The sequence below is a fragment of the Penicillium canescens genome (assembly GCF_028828765.1).
Source record: "Penicillium canescens strain IBT 15451 chromosome Unknown utg000010l_segment0_segment0, whole genome shotgun sequence".
Taxonomy (NCBI): Eukaryota; Fungi; Ascomycota; class Eurotiomycetes; order Eurotiales; family Aspergillaceae; genus Penicillium; species Penicillium canescens.
In genome coordinates, this window is record NW_026703972.1 from 3,577,452 (window position 1) to 3,592,869 (window position 15,418).

General features: G+C 46.9%; 3 protein-coding genes across 3 annotated transcripts; all 3 read right to left on the reverse strand.

Moving 5' to 3' along the window:
* Positions 1-674: 674 nt before the first annotated feature.
* On the reverse strand, positions 675-947 carry N7446_012571 (ATPase AAA-type core; the record flags this gene model as incomplete). Its single annotated transcript, XM_058521313.1, has 1 exon — positions 675-947. The coding sequence occupies one exon, from the start codon at positions 945-947 to the stop codon at positions 675-677; it is 273 nt and encodes a 90-aa protein (XP_058366679.1).
* Positions 948-1,744: 797 nt separating this feature from the next.
* On the reverse strand, positions 1,745-4,421 carry N7446_012572 (uncharacterized protein; the record flags this gene model as incomplete). The annotated part of the gene is made up of 4 exons (XM_058521314.1): positions 1,745-2,033; positions 2,108-2,569; positions 2,628-2,778; positions 2,840-4,421. 4 exons carry the CDS (start codon positions 4,419-4,421, stop codon positions 1,745-1,747), a joined length of 2,484 nt encoding a protein of 827 aa, XP_058366680.1.
* A 9,303-nt stretch (positions 4,422-13,724) lies between these two features.
* N7446_012573 (alpha/beta hydrolase) lies at positions 13,725-14,597 on the reverse strand (the record flags this gene model as incomplete). Its single annotated transcript, XM_058521315.1, has 2 exons — positions 13,725-14,078; positions 14,178-14,597. 2 exons carry the CDS (start codon positions 14,595-14,597, stop codon positions 13,725-13,727), a joined length of 774 nt encoding a protein of 257 aa, XP_058366681.1.
* Positions 14,598-15,418: the final 821 nt, after the last annotated feature.

Here is a 15,418-nt window from a genome sequence, read left to right on the forward strand (position 1 = left end):
AGATTGCAACGCTACTATCACACTGATGCGGCCCTGGAAACGAATAGCCCCCGACGGGCTAATCAAACACTATGCGTGAATATAGACAGACACAGGTACAGTTCTGCCATGCAGATCCCAGCGACGACCCACGGGACAGTAGATCAATGAGGTTCTATTTGTGGCCCAGAGGAGAAATCGGAAGGATTTGCAAAGGCTTAGACGCGATCCACAAGACCGAATCTGATGGCCGTGGGTCTTTTTTGCTTAGGAGGTACGGTTGAAGTACGGTCGACGCAGGTGAGGGTGAGCTATTTGGAATAAATACCACGCGGAATTCTGGTAACAGAATGGTAGGTTAAAACCCGATCCGTGGTTACAGTATGTTCTCCTGTCAAGTGGCGAGCTGCTCACTGTCTATCTGGGCTGTAGAACATTCTAGAAGTTATGTCTGTCCTGTACCTTCCTCTGATAATTATACACTTTTCGAGCCCGACAGGTCCTCCCAATGTGTACAATTCTATCGCCAATCACAAGCAGATAGCCCGTAGCAACCATACCAATTATGGACAGACCACATGAGCTTACGTAGATAAAATGTCTCCGGCCTTCTTATTGCTGATTAACTGACTGGGATAGGATGTGGATAGGCGGTAAGTGATGATGAGCCTTGACCAGAGAAGATGGCACCGCGGTTAAGGGAGACTTCGAACGAGAGATTGTGCATCCAGCCCGCCGTTTTGCATTTTCTCTTTCTCTCGATTACGGTCTTCGTTGAACAGTGCATCCATATGAATGGTAGCAATGCCATTTTTATCCTTTGCCCTCATCACCAGCAACAACTGACCAGCCTGTGTAGAAAGATCAAGATTCTCTTGGAAGAATGCGTCAGGTAATGGCGAAGACTTCGACTGAGATTTGATCAATGGATGAAAATGAATTCCAAAGACGCTGGAAAGTTGGGCCATTCCGATTACAGTGCTATAATTGAATCGATTGGGGTAACTGTTGCCCATACCAAAGCTCTTGTCGCCGGCAACGCACATCAGCGGCGGGTGACTCTTCAAGCTTGGATAATGATAACGCCCAATGATAGCATATTGCTTCAATGTTGCCCCTGGCTAAGTGGATATGAAAGTGAGCTTTTCCTTGCGCTAAATCGGCAGATATCTGAGCGAAGTGCGTGCGCTGTTTCTTCAAAGAGTTTCATTAAATGTTATTTGTGCAGCGTCAATACATGGAGACACTGAAAATCAGGAATCAATACGGCACTCGAAACTATCACAGAGCCGTCACAAACGTTGTTAATAACGCCTCGCGTGTCAAGACGGTGGACGCCTTGGATTGCGCGGAGGCATCCCAGAGATTTCGAAAAGGTGCGCCACGAGGGCAGCTAATACAGCCAAGCAACTAGGCCACGGAGGCCTCCACGAGGCTCCAAGTTAGTCTAAGAAGTGGTACAACCTGCCTGTGCATCTATATGTTAAGGATACTTGGTGGTGGGCGACCTTATTCCGATTTAGCACGCCCCATTGAGGATTAATTTCCGACCTTCACATTCGTTGGTTTGCTTTTCCTCTCGCGTTATCATTGATCGAGTGAAAAACTGCATACCCGTTTTCGGGTTAGGCTCTACCTGTTTTGGCTAATAGTAGATCTTGGTTTGCATCTATGTACCGGAAGTCAAATACTTTTGTTACACCACTGTAGGTAGCCTTCGAGAGGCCGTCGAATCCCCAGAGCTACCAAATAGTATACCGATTGTTCATATCGTAACGCTTGAAAATTTTGTGAAAGCGCTGATTGAAAGCACGAAATTGAACAGGTCGTCTAGCGAATCGATCGAATCGATATGCGCCATGATCGGCATGATCAAACGGTCCAGCAATCTAACGAGCAAGTCGACGGGTATGTGTGTCCGCTCCATGAACATGCTGACAACAATGATTGCGGTGAGGGCGGCGTTGCTGGGAGCTCGTAGATACGCTCTGCTGGAAGCTGGATAGTACTCGGCTGCGCAGTCGAGACAGGCCTGCGTGTGCCGCAGCCTTTGGCTGTCGACAAGTTCATTGGCAACTAGCATTTCCTCATTCCCTGGTGGCATGATGCGAAGCTCAAGAGGAAACACTTTGCCTTCGCCACTTGGCGAGGCAGTCGCCTGCGCGGGGTGGGGATGGTGATGTTGCGATGTGGGGCCGAGGATGCAGAACGAGGGGAAGACCCCTGGCACGGGCTGGGGTTGTTTTGAATGGGGAGATCTTCCTTGATGCTGAGCAGTCCGATAGCATTTCCAAAGCCGAGATCCTGAGTCCGCGATCGTGGGAGGTGCAGACGCAAATCGTGACCCTTGGAGGGTGTGCCTGCATCTAGATCTAAGTCCGATTTTAAATCCAAATTGGGATTCGAGTGTGATACTCGTGGGCGCCTATCCAGGTGGGCCTCGGCTGGTATATGTGCGTGTGGGTTTGGCTGGGAGGTCTCCGGCCGTAAACCCAGCACAACGCTTAGACGGGGTTCTTCCAGGTTCGGCGCCCGAGTGTTGTTCCTGCGCCTGAAGAATCGCATGGCCATGGTGAACGGTTTATCGGTCCTGGACGTCTTCGAAAATTTGTCAGTAGTGTTGGAGTTGGCGTTAGAATGTCTCGAACGCCGTTCGGCCTCGTCCTTTAACTTTGAAGTCTCGGGGTTTGGGAGTTTTATGTGTCTTCGACGGGTCCTCGCGTTTGGTTTTGGAATCCTTGTCGAGGAGGGGAGGTGACAACTTCTTCTGGTTGCGCGGAAAGACTTGAGCGTGCAAGACTGGGGGTTCATGGCATCATCAGCTGTTTTGACCGTTCTGTGGATGCTCTTGCTCTTAAACAGTGGGTGCATTTTGGAGTGTGGATTCGTCGAGGGGGCGCTGGCGCCGGTCGCGTCGCGACTAGGTCGCCACTGTGCCGACTGATCTGCAGCGGTCCATCTAGCACTAGTAGAGTCCGTCGCTGGATATGTGGGTCTCTTGTAAGGTCGGCTAGGCCATATTCCAGTTCTACTGCGGCTTGCGCTAATGTTAGAATATGGCGCAGACGCTGGCCATTGCTGGCTTCTGACCGCTCAATGCGACCGCCCGAGAGAGATTGACTGGGATCACGATCACTGCACTCTCCACATATATGACATGCTTTCCCAGATTTATTTCGCTGCATGCTTGTTGTCTTGAGGTTCAACTCGTGGTGATGATAGGTCGAGTGAAATCCAGATGATTGCGAAGCTACCGTTGTTGCAGATAGGGGGGCGTAGTGATTGCGGTGCATGGCTAGCGGACCGGGCTCTTCACCGGGCTCGAGAGGGAGAGGCTTGTTCTTGATGTCGTTAAACGATAGCTTCGAGAAAATCGAGGCGCGTCGAGATGGCGACATTGAGCACGATGGATAGGTAGAGCCTGACGCATAACCTTTGCTAGATGTCGATTCAGTCGGTCCTGGCGGGACGAATGTCGGAGCTCGCAAAGAACACGCCGAAACAGCATCGTCAAAGACACCAGCCGCAACGGGTGACAGAATGGAGTATCGATGAGGTTCTTTTGTGGCTGGCGTGAAGCATTCTGTCTCAACACTCGCGATAGAAGTCCGGCTACTATAGCAAGACGAGACGCAGTCAAATAAATCCCCGGAGCCCGGCACCGAAGTTGCTGTCTTTTGTTTCAGAGCTTTGTTCACGTCTGTGGCTAGTATATCGACAGCATTAGCCGAATCCTTGTAGAGGGTTTGAACCCGCTCGCGGAGTTCTGTCTCAAAATTCGACGAGAACCCGATTAGCCCCGTGCTTTGCTGATGGGCAGCAGCACTAGCTCCTATCGAAGACACAGATACGAAATCGGTAAAGGATAGTTCGGGAAAGAAACGGGGTAGGGCTGCGCTGAAGCGTGGTACAGTAGATGGCTGGTTGTCAGGTAAAGGCCAAAGGTCCGACTCTTCGTCATCAGAAGAGACGGCTGTGTCGACGGCAATGATTGTTCGTCGTGATTCCCGAGGAAAAACAGTCCAAGTTTGTGTGGATGGCTCGGGCGATGTTTGCTTAGGTATGGAGATGGAGGATACCGTTCCTTGATGGCGGTTTGTTGGAGACATTCTGGCGCTCTCCACTGGTCCTGCAGATGGTGGATATTGGATGGACTTTTCTTTGGCTCCGCTAGTTAAGGCCAGTCCTAGGGACTCTTCCATCTTGATCAACATCTCCTGCAGTCTGATGCCCTTGTTCTCTTTGTCCTTCACATTCTCTGATGATTCCGAGATATTGCTTCCGCGGGTCAAGTTCATCAAACCGATATCTTTTTGAACATGATTGTGGAAGAGACTACACCCGAGTTCGGGTGGCGGAGGCAGGCTACACCTTTTGTTGCTCTTCTGTTTTGTGGAGTTTCTCCACGGTCGAACGAATGGAAAGATTCGAGGAGACTCCATTATAGACGTGTTCGGATTGCCTAGCCCACCGAAGGTTCAGTGCCCCGGCGTTATTGAAAGTTGTCGATTTGACTGTGGTCTACATTTAGTCATGGGCCCTTATGGATGTTTTCTCCCACGGGAATAGTGTCCTAGAAAAAGTATGAACGGAGGACGTACCGGAGGACTGCTGTCTTGTGGTCGTGAGTTGTGTTGATAACACTGTCTTTTTTCTGGGTTCTATAGAATAGGTCGTCATATGCATGGTCCTAATCTTGCATGGCCTCCCGCTGAGACCCCTTTCCTAGAATAGCAAGCCCCGATAAAAACCGTCCGCGGGGGAATCCTCGTGTATGTAGACGGCCGTGAATTAGTCTTCACTTGCTACCTTCTCTGGACGGACACACAGCTTGCGCACAGAAAGGGCCGTTAATAACATATTCTCGAACGCTTTCTGAGAATTCCCTACCTTGGCAGAACCTGCGAAGGCAGGTATGCTTTCTAAAAGCTGGTCCTGACGCCTACCGCAAAATCAATGTCAAAATTGGAATAAGAAAATGGACTAGAGATCCGACGTATAAATAAAATAGTCAGGCCAGGCAGTGCTGGTGTTACTCTGAGAATCAAATAGAGCGAATTGTTTCCCCTCCTTAGCTGGCGAGATTTATAGCGAATTATCACCCACTGATAAATTTCTTGTAATAGTAGGCACGTGCGTGGCGAGTGGATCAAAAAGACGAAGAGTTTAGCTCAAGTTAGCATGCCGTTCAGCAATGGTGGGATTATTACCGAGTCTTTGGCGCCCAGTTAATTAAACAATTATAAAACGTGGCAAGACTCTACTTGTTCTAGGCGCAACTACCGGGGCGGCGCTGCTTATTACACGTTAAGCTAACAAACCAATTAAAAGGTTCGGAAAACAACGTATTCGTCCCGAATAAGTAGTGTACCTAGAAATCATCCTGATCGTCTTTGTGTTCTTTGTCTTAGATTGAGGAATTTTCCTTAAAGCATTAGATTAAATAGGAAATGATGCATAGTGTAATATGCATACCTAACATACAGGCCCGCTCTGTTCGATGAATTATACATTAAGTTAAGTGAAGGAAAGTAACAACGTAATCGATGGCCAACGCGATCTCACGGTCAACCCGATTGCACCAAAACGCATAGTAAATGCGATAAATTTCACTTCATATCTCAACAACCGACAATTTTTACTTGAATGCTAGGGTAGGCTTTCTTAGCATAAGAAATAACGTATCCTAGTTCTAACTAATTTCGACGTTTCCTTTGCAACATTACTATATAATCCACCGTAATTTAGACGTGATAAACAGAAGTATATTATCTCCATCTTCCCAAACTTCTCTTTTTATCAAAATCACTTTGGTGGACTATTATGCTATCTATGCCATCGTATCCTGATATAATATTCTAACGACATGGTTATTGACATATGAAGTGGTGATATATAATTATTTCCTTGCTTGCGTCTACCCCGGCGCCACACACGGGATACCGGGCACATTAAACCCGTTACTACGGATTGTCTGTAGGCGCTTCCGAATCAGGTTATTCCGATATAGGGTTCGGAAATCGAAAGATTAAATCCTGCCTTGCAAGTTAAAGAAGAAAGTATCCGTTCTTCCCGTGGAAAGGGGGTTACGATTGCTGGAGAACAAGGTTTCCATTCAATGCATGGAAAGCCGAGCCCGAGGTTCCGAGCACACGCCTTATAACCGTTGCTGGGGAGTTAAATCTGGGGGAAAAACACCAAATGGAAAGAAGCAGGTGGACAGTTGAGTGCGATGTATTTAATGACCCAAGGACAAAAAGCGGCGAGTTGCACAACACCTAGCCTGCGGCATGTCCCGACTACCGTAAACCTTTTTTATAAATATAAGAGAACCTATATGGCTCTGGAGGTTGACGGAACTGCTAAACGGTACAGGAAAGAAAGGGTCAACTATCGCTGTTACCGCCTCACCCTGATAACGATCGAGCTGCCTAATTGTATACTGTGATTATTCGACCTAGTGAGCTAGGACTTCCTTCAAACGGGGATAGTATTACAAATGAGACGATCGAGTACGATGAGATTTGAAAGATGGATAGTGAGATTGTAAAGTTCAATCTCAAGACTGGTAATGGGAGCAAACATAACCGGATTAGGATATTGGGTATATCAACGGCTTCCCCCACCAGATAGAGCTCACTTCCTTGGACAGTACTGAAACAGTAGCAACAGTCATTATCTCGAGCAGATCCTTCTACGCTAGTGGGGCGCAGCTGACTCTGTAATTCTGGAAAAGGTGTCTCCTATTGGGCGCATTTTCAGCGATAATATTCTTCGCGATGCGGACTCGGTACTAGAATATACAACTAATCATCTTGGATCAAGAGAGGGTTTAATCCTAGTATCTCTCACGGTTAACATAGCCTAAGTGAAACTACAATATAGCAAAATAAATAATAGTTTTTTCTCTTATTTTTACCCCTTATATTTTCGTGGACTTAAGTGATACACTAGTCGAAGTCCATAGAGGCATGTTCTCTTTGTTGGGCACGTTTGGCTTTACTGGCTGCATTTGCATCCCCCTTGCACGCATGCACGTGGCATTTTACCCTGCTTGTTCTGTTGGAAACAAGAGAGTAAACCCTTACATAGCACCTTGTATGTGGAGGAAGCTAGCTCGTGTCAAAGATATTGATTAATTGATTAACCTTTTAGTTAAGCTTTTTTAAAAACTACTACACCAACCACATTGCTTGAAGCAAATGACTGGAGCAATTAGTGTTCTCGAATTTCCGAGCCGTGTGTGTGTGGGGAAGATGGAGAAATAAGGTTTTGACTCAAGCCGCCAACCAAACTTCTGTGGTTAGTTAAGGCTTCTTAATCTAGCAATAAGCGAAAAGCAAATTCAAACCTCGGGATTCGCCCCCTTATCCCCACTTCTTATTTTATTCGCCACGTGGAGCGGTGGTGGAGCCTTCACAGGGAATCCAACCTAGCAGATTCTCGGAGAATTTGAAGTTTATTGTTATCAAGGTTTAGTTACAGCCTGAACTGTAGCATCCAGGAACCCATGAGATCTGTTACAGAGGATTTCGAAAACAGTTTACCCCCAGACACACACGCTTTCTTTCCCAGCGCCCCACTCAGAATGCGCTAATCTAACTTTGGCTAGCTGAGGTACCTTCCTTGAGATGTAACACAGTATTATTGGCTGCGGGAAAATCTAAAACCCAACGATCCGGGCTAGACGTCCTTGTGGGTCTCTGAAGGGAAAACGTGTGTCTGGGGGGTAAACTGCTTTTGAAATCCTCTGTACATACAGATACTAGTCAAAAATATCTTCCCACTGCCCCACTACAATTTGACCAGGCAACCAACCCACCTTTCTATTTTTCTTCCTACACCTCTCCTACATGTCCGATTTCAATAGAAATAAGTTCAAAACGTCGTAAAACGGCTGAACTATCTACTGAGCAAAGGTCAGCTATTGTATTTGGCCATAAGAACGGTATTTCGCAGTCAAAGCTAGCTAATGAATTCGAATGTAGCCGTCGGACGATCTACAATACGTTGAAACGCTTCGAGGAGCATCAATTATTTGAAAGCCTTCCCCGAACCGGCCGTCCTCCTATACTAAGCTCTCGAGCTTCCACTTGCCTCTATTTACAAGCGCGCCGACACCCCTTTTGGACCTATAAACAGCTTAGTGCTGCGACACCCGGTCATCCGTCTCGGTCCACTATACAGCGAGTTTTAAAGCAATACGGTCTCGGAAAACGTCGTTCAAAAAGGAAGATACCAATTAAGCCCTCTCTTGCAAGGAAACGGCTAAGATTTGCGCGAAAATGGCGGCGTGAAAGCTTCCAATCGTGGATCTTCTCGGACGAGTGTTCGGTGCAGCGAACCTCGAACTTTGGACCACAATGGTGCTTCCGTACGGACTCTGAGGGTCTTCGCCGCGATCTTGTGAATGCAAAAGTACACGTTAAAGATATTTCGCAAATGGTTTGGGCCGGAATCTGGCTAGGTGGTCGGACAGAATTAATTATCATGCAACGGGACGAAGACTCGCCTTCAGGAAGGGGTTACACTTCAAAATCGTATATCGAAGCACTCGAAAAAGGTCTGACGTCAATCTATACCCCTGATTTAGTATTTCAGCAAGATAACGCAAAGATTCATCTAGCGGTGGCGACGCAAGAATGGTTTGAAAGGCACGGAGTATACGTCGAGGATTGGCCCGCGCACTCACCTGATTTAAACCCAATTGAACCGGTCTGGCGTTGGTTGAAATTGAAGCTTTTTGCAATGTTTCCAGAGCTTATTGGCCAAGGAAGAAAGGAGATAGACTGGCTTTATTTTAAAAAATGCCTGGTGGAAGCTTGGAAGGCATTAGATCAAGCAAAGATAGATGCGCTGATATTGAGTATGGGAAGACGTTTGAAAGCAGTACGGAAGGCTAAGGGGTATTATACAAGATATTAAGCGAGATTTTTATCGTGCTATTATTAAGCAACCTCAGTTTTTAATTATAGCATTATAGACCATAAAATGGTGGTGCTATATACAGTGTAAGTGATATATATATTTTGAGAGGGGACCCGAAAAAGTGGAGTGGGAAGATACTTTTGAACGGGTATGGTATCATACATGAAGCTCTGCTTTAGGAACGGGCCTTTTAAGTTCAGTTTCTTTATATTAGATTTTCCATGTCGTGAGAGTAAGCGGGGGAATTGATAGGGACACTCCCACTTTTGTTCCGGAAACTCCTAATTATGTAATATCCATGATTAGGTAATTGAAAACGTCATGTGATTGTATTGGTATTCATTCTCCGTATTATTTACATGACCTTCGTGTATGCCCAACTTTATCACATGCAGTGCATTTAAAGGGTGCCCTCTTCCGTTTATTCATAGTCTCGCTGTCGTCTTTCTGCTCCAATTGATCCCACTTCCGCTTTTTAGGCTTTGGAAAAGGAATCAAAGGCTCTAAGAGAGGAAGGTATTCTGATTCCATTTCAGAAAGCCCAGTTCGCCAGAATGGGTGGATATCTGTCAATGGGATAGCTTTATTGCTCTCCAATAAACTAGTAATCCGATGGGCACAAGGAAGACCCATTGTCCTTGTGAACGTATTAGTACAAGGGGGTAAAGGAGCAAGATTTGTAGCTCTTCTAGCCTTTGTAACTTGCTCGCCAATCAGTCGTATCGAATAGCGGGAGGTCCTGATCACAATATTAGTATAAAGTTGATGTAAGGTTACTACTGGCCTCTCAATCTGATCTCGTCTAAAATCATATTCAAGCGTAGCATGCTGGGTTTGTAAAGCCTGTGAAATCCTTTCAAATACGATCAACATATCCCCTGTCGAAGCACCGATGTGCTTTTTTAAAAAGGCATGTGAGCCTTCAACTCGAGAGGTCGCAGAATTACCGAGGTGTAGGCATTGTTGTGTCCATGCAACTATGAATTTTTCTTTATGAATTAGCCATGTCTCCTTAACATATCGAAGAGAAGGGGAGGTCTGATATCGCTTCTCGAACTCTGATAGCCTCGAATTGTAGTCGTTCTCTGTAGTAGAATAAATTAGCTGATTCCATGATTTTTGAAATGTTTGATATTCGGCGTTCGTCGTAAAATGCTGCTTCGTATTAGACGTTACGTTCTTGTTAATATGCCAGATGCAAAGAAGATGGGGATAATCTGGACAGACGACCTTGACAGCACCTAATAATGCAAGGTCTCTATCTGTACAAAGAACTGGATAGAAAGAGAGGGGGTCGAGAAATGAGAAAAAAGTCTTTAAAGCCCAAATATAGCTCTCTTCCTGTTCATTCTGCATAAAGCAAAATGCAACGCTAAAGGTTGAATTTGATGGCGAGACACCAATAATATGCAATAGAGGCATACGATATCGGTTTGTCTTATAGGTGCAGTCTAGGACGAATACCCTGTTGTATAGGTTAGCATACTTGATTGACTCTGGGTGTGCAAACATAAAAAAGAGGACATGTCCTTCGCTATCCTGCTTAATAGCATATTTCCAGTGATTTTCCTTCAAAGTCTTCAGTAGAAACTCAAGGGGAGTACTATTACCGAGCTTTTGCCTTCGTAAAGCACTTCGCGCATTGTAGATGTCTCGAGGGGTAACTAAAGCATTAGGATGCTCTCGTTTGATTAGAGCTAGGATGCCACGAGGGTTAGATCCAATTTCCGATAGATGTAGGACCTTTTGAAGCTGCTCCTCTGTGAGCCGACGGGCAGCTGAATGTCCGATCATATTATCATCAGCTGTGTGATTATGATTCCGGTTTTGGACCTGTAACTCCCACTTATCATCAAAAAGCATTTTCCCGTATAGCTTAAATGGACAGCCAATCCGCCGTGTAGTTGTCGTTCTTCGTTTCGCTCCATCAGGAGCATTCACTCGGTCACGATACGTGCCACCACGGTCACAACCAAGATAGATGTACTTATCTGTGATTGATCGTATAGTAGTGACAGCGTAACCTTGCGAGAGAGCATGCTGACGGACAGAGGCAATTAATAAATCTCTGCTATCAAAAATTTGCTCAGTAGGGGGCTCCATTTCTGAAAAATCCGAGAGGCAGAGATTTGAGGAGCTAAGAAAAGAGGGAGGCGAGGGCTGGGGATTTATACTATACTATGGTATGACATTTAGAATGATGTTGCTGTGGTAATTCCAATACAATCACATGACGTTTTCAATTACCTAATCATGGATATTACATAATTAGGAGTGTCCGGAACAAAAGTGGGAGTGTCCCTATCAATTCCCGTAAGCGGGGCATTGATTACGTAATGAGACAATTTCTACTTAAGTTTATCCTGCTTACTTCGTACGTACCATTCTATGTCTTATCTTAAGGGTAGCGGGCTGGTCAATAATGCCGTGCTCCTGCCACTTCTATCGGCACTAGGGAAAGACGCTTTTACTAGCGGAAGCTTCCATCAGCACTAAGGAAAGACACTTTCACTAACGAATATATTCAGTCTACCCCGCATCTCTCCAAATCCTTCATTAAATGATTCACTGTAAAACAAAGAAAAGTTATATATATACGTATTGGAATGGGGATGGCTCGATGGCAGTCTGATATAGCAGACGGGTCGATATCAATGGAGAGAAGACAACCAACCACTCCCATGCCCACCGTAGGCGTAGAGAGTAGTCTCAGGAAGCGACCGAAGTACTGATCTTGAAGCTATATCATGAATGAAGAATCTGGTGGAAAAACTGTAGTCATATTGATGATGGATGGATGCTATCCCTAGAAGGGGAAGACTGTATGCAAGCTTCCTAGGGCATTTGCGACACCTTAGGCCAATAATACGCTACAGTCACGGTTTCCACCACTACAGTATATATATAAAATAGCGATATGTATAGAATAGCGGTAATAGGCTAGAGTTGTGAAAGCTTGAGCAAATAAAGACATACTCCTATCAGACAGCCATTCAACAAATAAGGATAATCCCGAGAGCACATTCCATATCCTTTGGTGAGGTTGGCATTCGAAGCAAATAAGATACAATAATGTCCGAATCGTCCGAAGCGGGCACTCTATTAGGCAACCGCCAAAGTTTATTAAGAGGGATAATAGCGATAGGAACGTGGCCGTTTGGCCTATCGAAAGTGTCAGGGTACAGGTCCTGTAACGGGTATATCAGGGGTTGGAGTAGCGAGGGTCCGGAAAGATTGGTGAATTTTGTAGGGGCCGGTTATCCGTTCGGCAGTGTCATCCTTTCCGTTGTGGATTTCGTTACCACGGAATTGTACCCTGTCGTAAGCGGCGCGGAAGCGATATGAGTTGTAACAGGAATGGCCTTTATAGCTATGGAAATACACTGTATGCCGATCAGAGCAACTGAATCAAAGAGAAAAAAACAGCAATGAGACCTGGAAAGGGTGTTGATTCTGGTGGACGATATACTGAAGGCTGACGGGTTGGGATACCCTCGAGAATAAGTTGACCCGAAGATTACATGTCCGAGGTGGCAGAAGGTTGCGAAAAGGACGCGTAAACCAAAGAGAGGGTATTGTATGACCGGCCCAACCTGAAGCCCCATTCAAATTCACATGGTCCTATTCCGGGCTTCCCAGGTAAGGTGATTTCCAGCTGCTTGAGAATCATGATTATTGTTGTAAATATTTCTGGACAGACACTTCATAGAGTGGAGGACCACTCAACATTCTCAGTGGCGATACGAGGAAAGCACCAAACAGTACTCCGTACTCGGTGCTGGTTCCAAGAGGATCACTGGGAGGAGTAAGTCGAGGATCAGGCGGTCGTTTCTCGATTCCAGCTGCCAGGACGAGATACGAGAGGCGCGATGCAAGTGGACGCAGCCTCCGAAGGCAGGCGACATGTCCGAGACGTGACTCTGCCGTGCCGAGCGGTTCAATGTTTGGTTCCAGAGTCTTCACCACCTAGCGAGGAGTCACATTTCTGCCATCATCTTTTCCCTGACTCTTTAACAGAGTTTTGAGCCTGTTTCAAAATGAAGTTTCTATATTATATTCAAGCACTTGGCTTTCAATATGAAACCCCCACTTGTGAGCGAGGTGCCGCTGGAGATGAAGCTCCTAGACTAAGTGGGCCGCAACGCATCGATTTTTGACCTTTTTACGGCACTTGTAATTCCAAGTTACAGTCATTGGCACGGTTAGCTCTGTTCGACAGAGACAAAATCTCCTTTTCGCCAGGGTTGGCAGATTCTATTGGGTTTTATGGTGGCTTGGTTGCGGCACAATTTCTCGTAAATAAGCTTTCAATGGGGCTTCCTTCCCTCCCCACCTTGGGAACTCGACAAATGTTGATTGCGGTATTGGGAGATTGATCGATAGTCATTCTTCAGGTTATCTCGGACCTCCTCGAGGATATGCGTGTGGGATCTTGTCCTGGTTGAGGCCCACCTTTTATGCTATCAAGGGGCAAGCTTAAGTACAACCACTTACTCAAATTTCTGACCAGTACAAGTGCAATAAAAGGTGTTCATGGGCCAGGTATGCTGGGCCATGCTTCTTTCGTTATTTACCAGCTGTACGCTGGAGCGGTTTAGTCCGTGTATACCATTTGTACGGCCGTCCTAGGGAAGCATCATCACACGCAGGGAGCTACTATGGCTGCATGTCTGCAGGCTCTCGCTACTGATCTCTCCATCTAAACCCAGCCAGTCACGAACTTCACAAAATAATCAAATAATCAATTCCAATGCCCCTAACACTGGAATGCAAAGCAATCGTTGGACGTCAAACACAGTTCTGAACCCAACAACAACCTAATAAATCCCATTCTGCTCCCGCCCCGCCTTTAACGCAAGCTCCAGTCCATCTGCCGTCTCCTCAGGCTTACTCAAGAAACCAGAGTGCGACGCATCAACGTGAAAGGTTACCGGGTTACCCAATGTCTGCGCAAAGCCCTCCTGGATGGACAGCGGCAGAGCAGCATCCTTGTCGCAGAAGAGGTACATGGATGGCATCTCGTGCCAGGGCTCAAAGGTAGCCGGCTCCAGGAAGGAGGGCTTGGCGTGCGGCTTCAGCTTGGGAATGGCGGTTGCTTGGGCTTCGGGTGTTATGTCGTGGTAGAAGACGGTTTCTTGCTGGGAGGAGCGGCAGTAGCCATCATCGGGGTCCTATGATCATCAGTAACAGTTTTTTTTTTTTTTTTTTTTTTTTTTGAAATTATAAGTGTTTGTCCTTGCAATGCAAAGGCTGGACCAGGGAATACATACACTGAGAAGCATCCATGGCAGCCAATTCCCTCCCAACATATCAATAACAGACTTGCCCTTGGGCGTCACGAAAGCGGCCAGCCAAACCACCATAATCACGCCACCGGGCTGACCGGCCTTGGACCGTTGAGCGTATCCGAGCTCCTCGACGGCGCCTGCGCCCACCATGCCACCATACGAGTGCGTGACCACGATAATCTGAGGGCCCTGCTCTGCCAATGCCCGGAGGACACCGTTGGTATGGGCGATATCAGCGTGGACGCCGGATTTGGTGGGTTCGGCCGCGCCGACAGAAGGGAGCGCAACAGCTTCGGAGTCATATCCCCGTGTGGTCAAGAGAGCACGGATGCCATCGAAGGTATCGGGTGTGTGCCATGCACCCGGCACAAAGACATAGATGGGGGTGTTGTTAACAGCCATTGTCGTCCAAGTCTATATGTAACTTGTAGCCTGTCGTGATGACTCGAGGGAGCAATTAGAATAGCGAATTTTGTAGAAAAGCCTGGAGTAGGACTGGAAAGCAGCACCAAGCAGTAGCTGTGACGACAGCTAGTTTAAAGGGGCAGGAAACGTTTAAGCTCGCACCTCAACCGAAGTTCAGGCAGACCACCGACAACGGCGGCCCACAAATCTCTGCGGAGCAAGCCTGCAACAGTCCCTTCATTCAGTTCACGCTGTTCACTTTGCTAAAGCCATGGAGTCCATTCGAGACGACACATTCCCCCGTCTCCTGGGGACAATAACATCACCCATTCTCCAGCCCAGATCGTGCCGCGTTCAAAGTGGACATAGAGCCAAGCCTAGCCCTCCCACAACTCCCGCGAGAACGCCAACTCCCAAGTGGGCTCCTATCAAGCATCATAAACGTAGCGATCTGTCACACCAGATATCCAGCTACAGAGCACCAGGATTAGCGTAGGTCCCGTGCCACCTGGAAGTTGTCCGGGGCCAACGGCGTGGCAGACTGCGGCTCCACAGGGTTGGTAGAGGATAAATGATGCAGGGCTCGAGGCCGAGAAAAGGAGGCATGCCAAAGTATTTTTGTGCCGAAGAAACAAGGATGATTCGAATGTCGAGAGCTCATTTGTTGGCGGGTCTTTCTGAGCTTGGCCGTTTTTGACATAGGTTCAAATGCGCCCACCCATGTGGCTCTAAGCCTTTAACAGCTGCTTGGTCAGCAGTTTCTTCGGAGATTGCAGGGGGGAATCCCGTTGGATTAATTTCGGTACTGAAGAACGCAA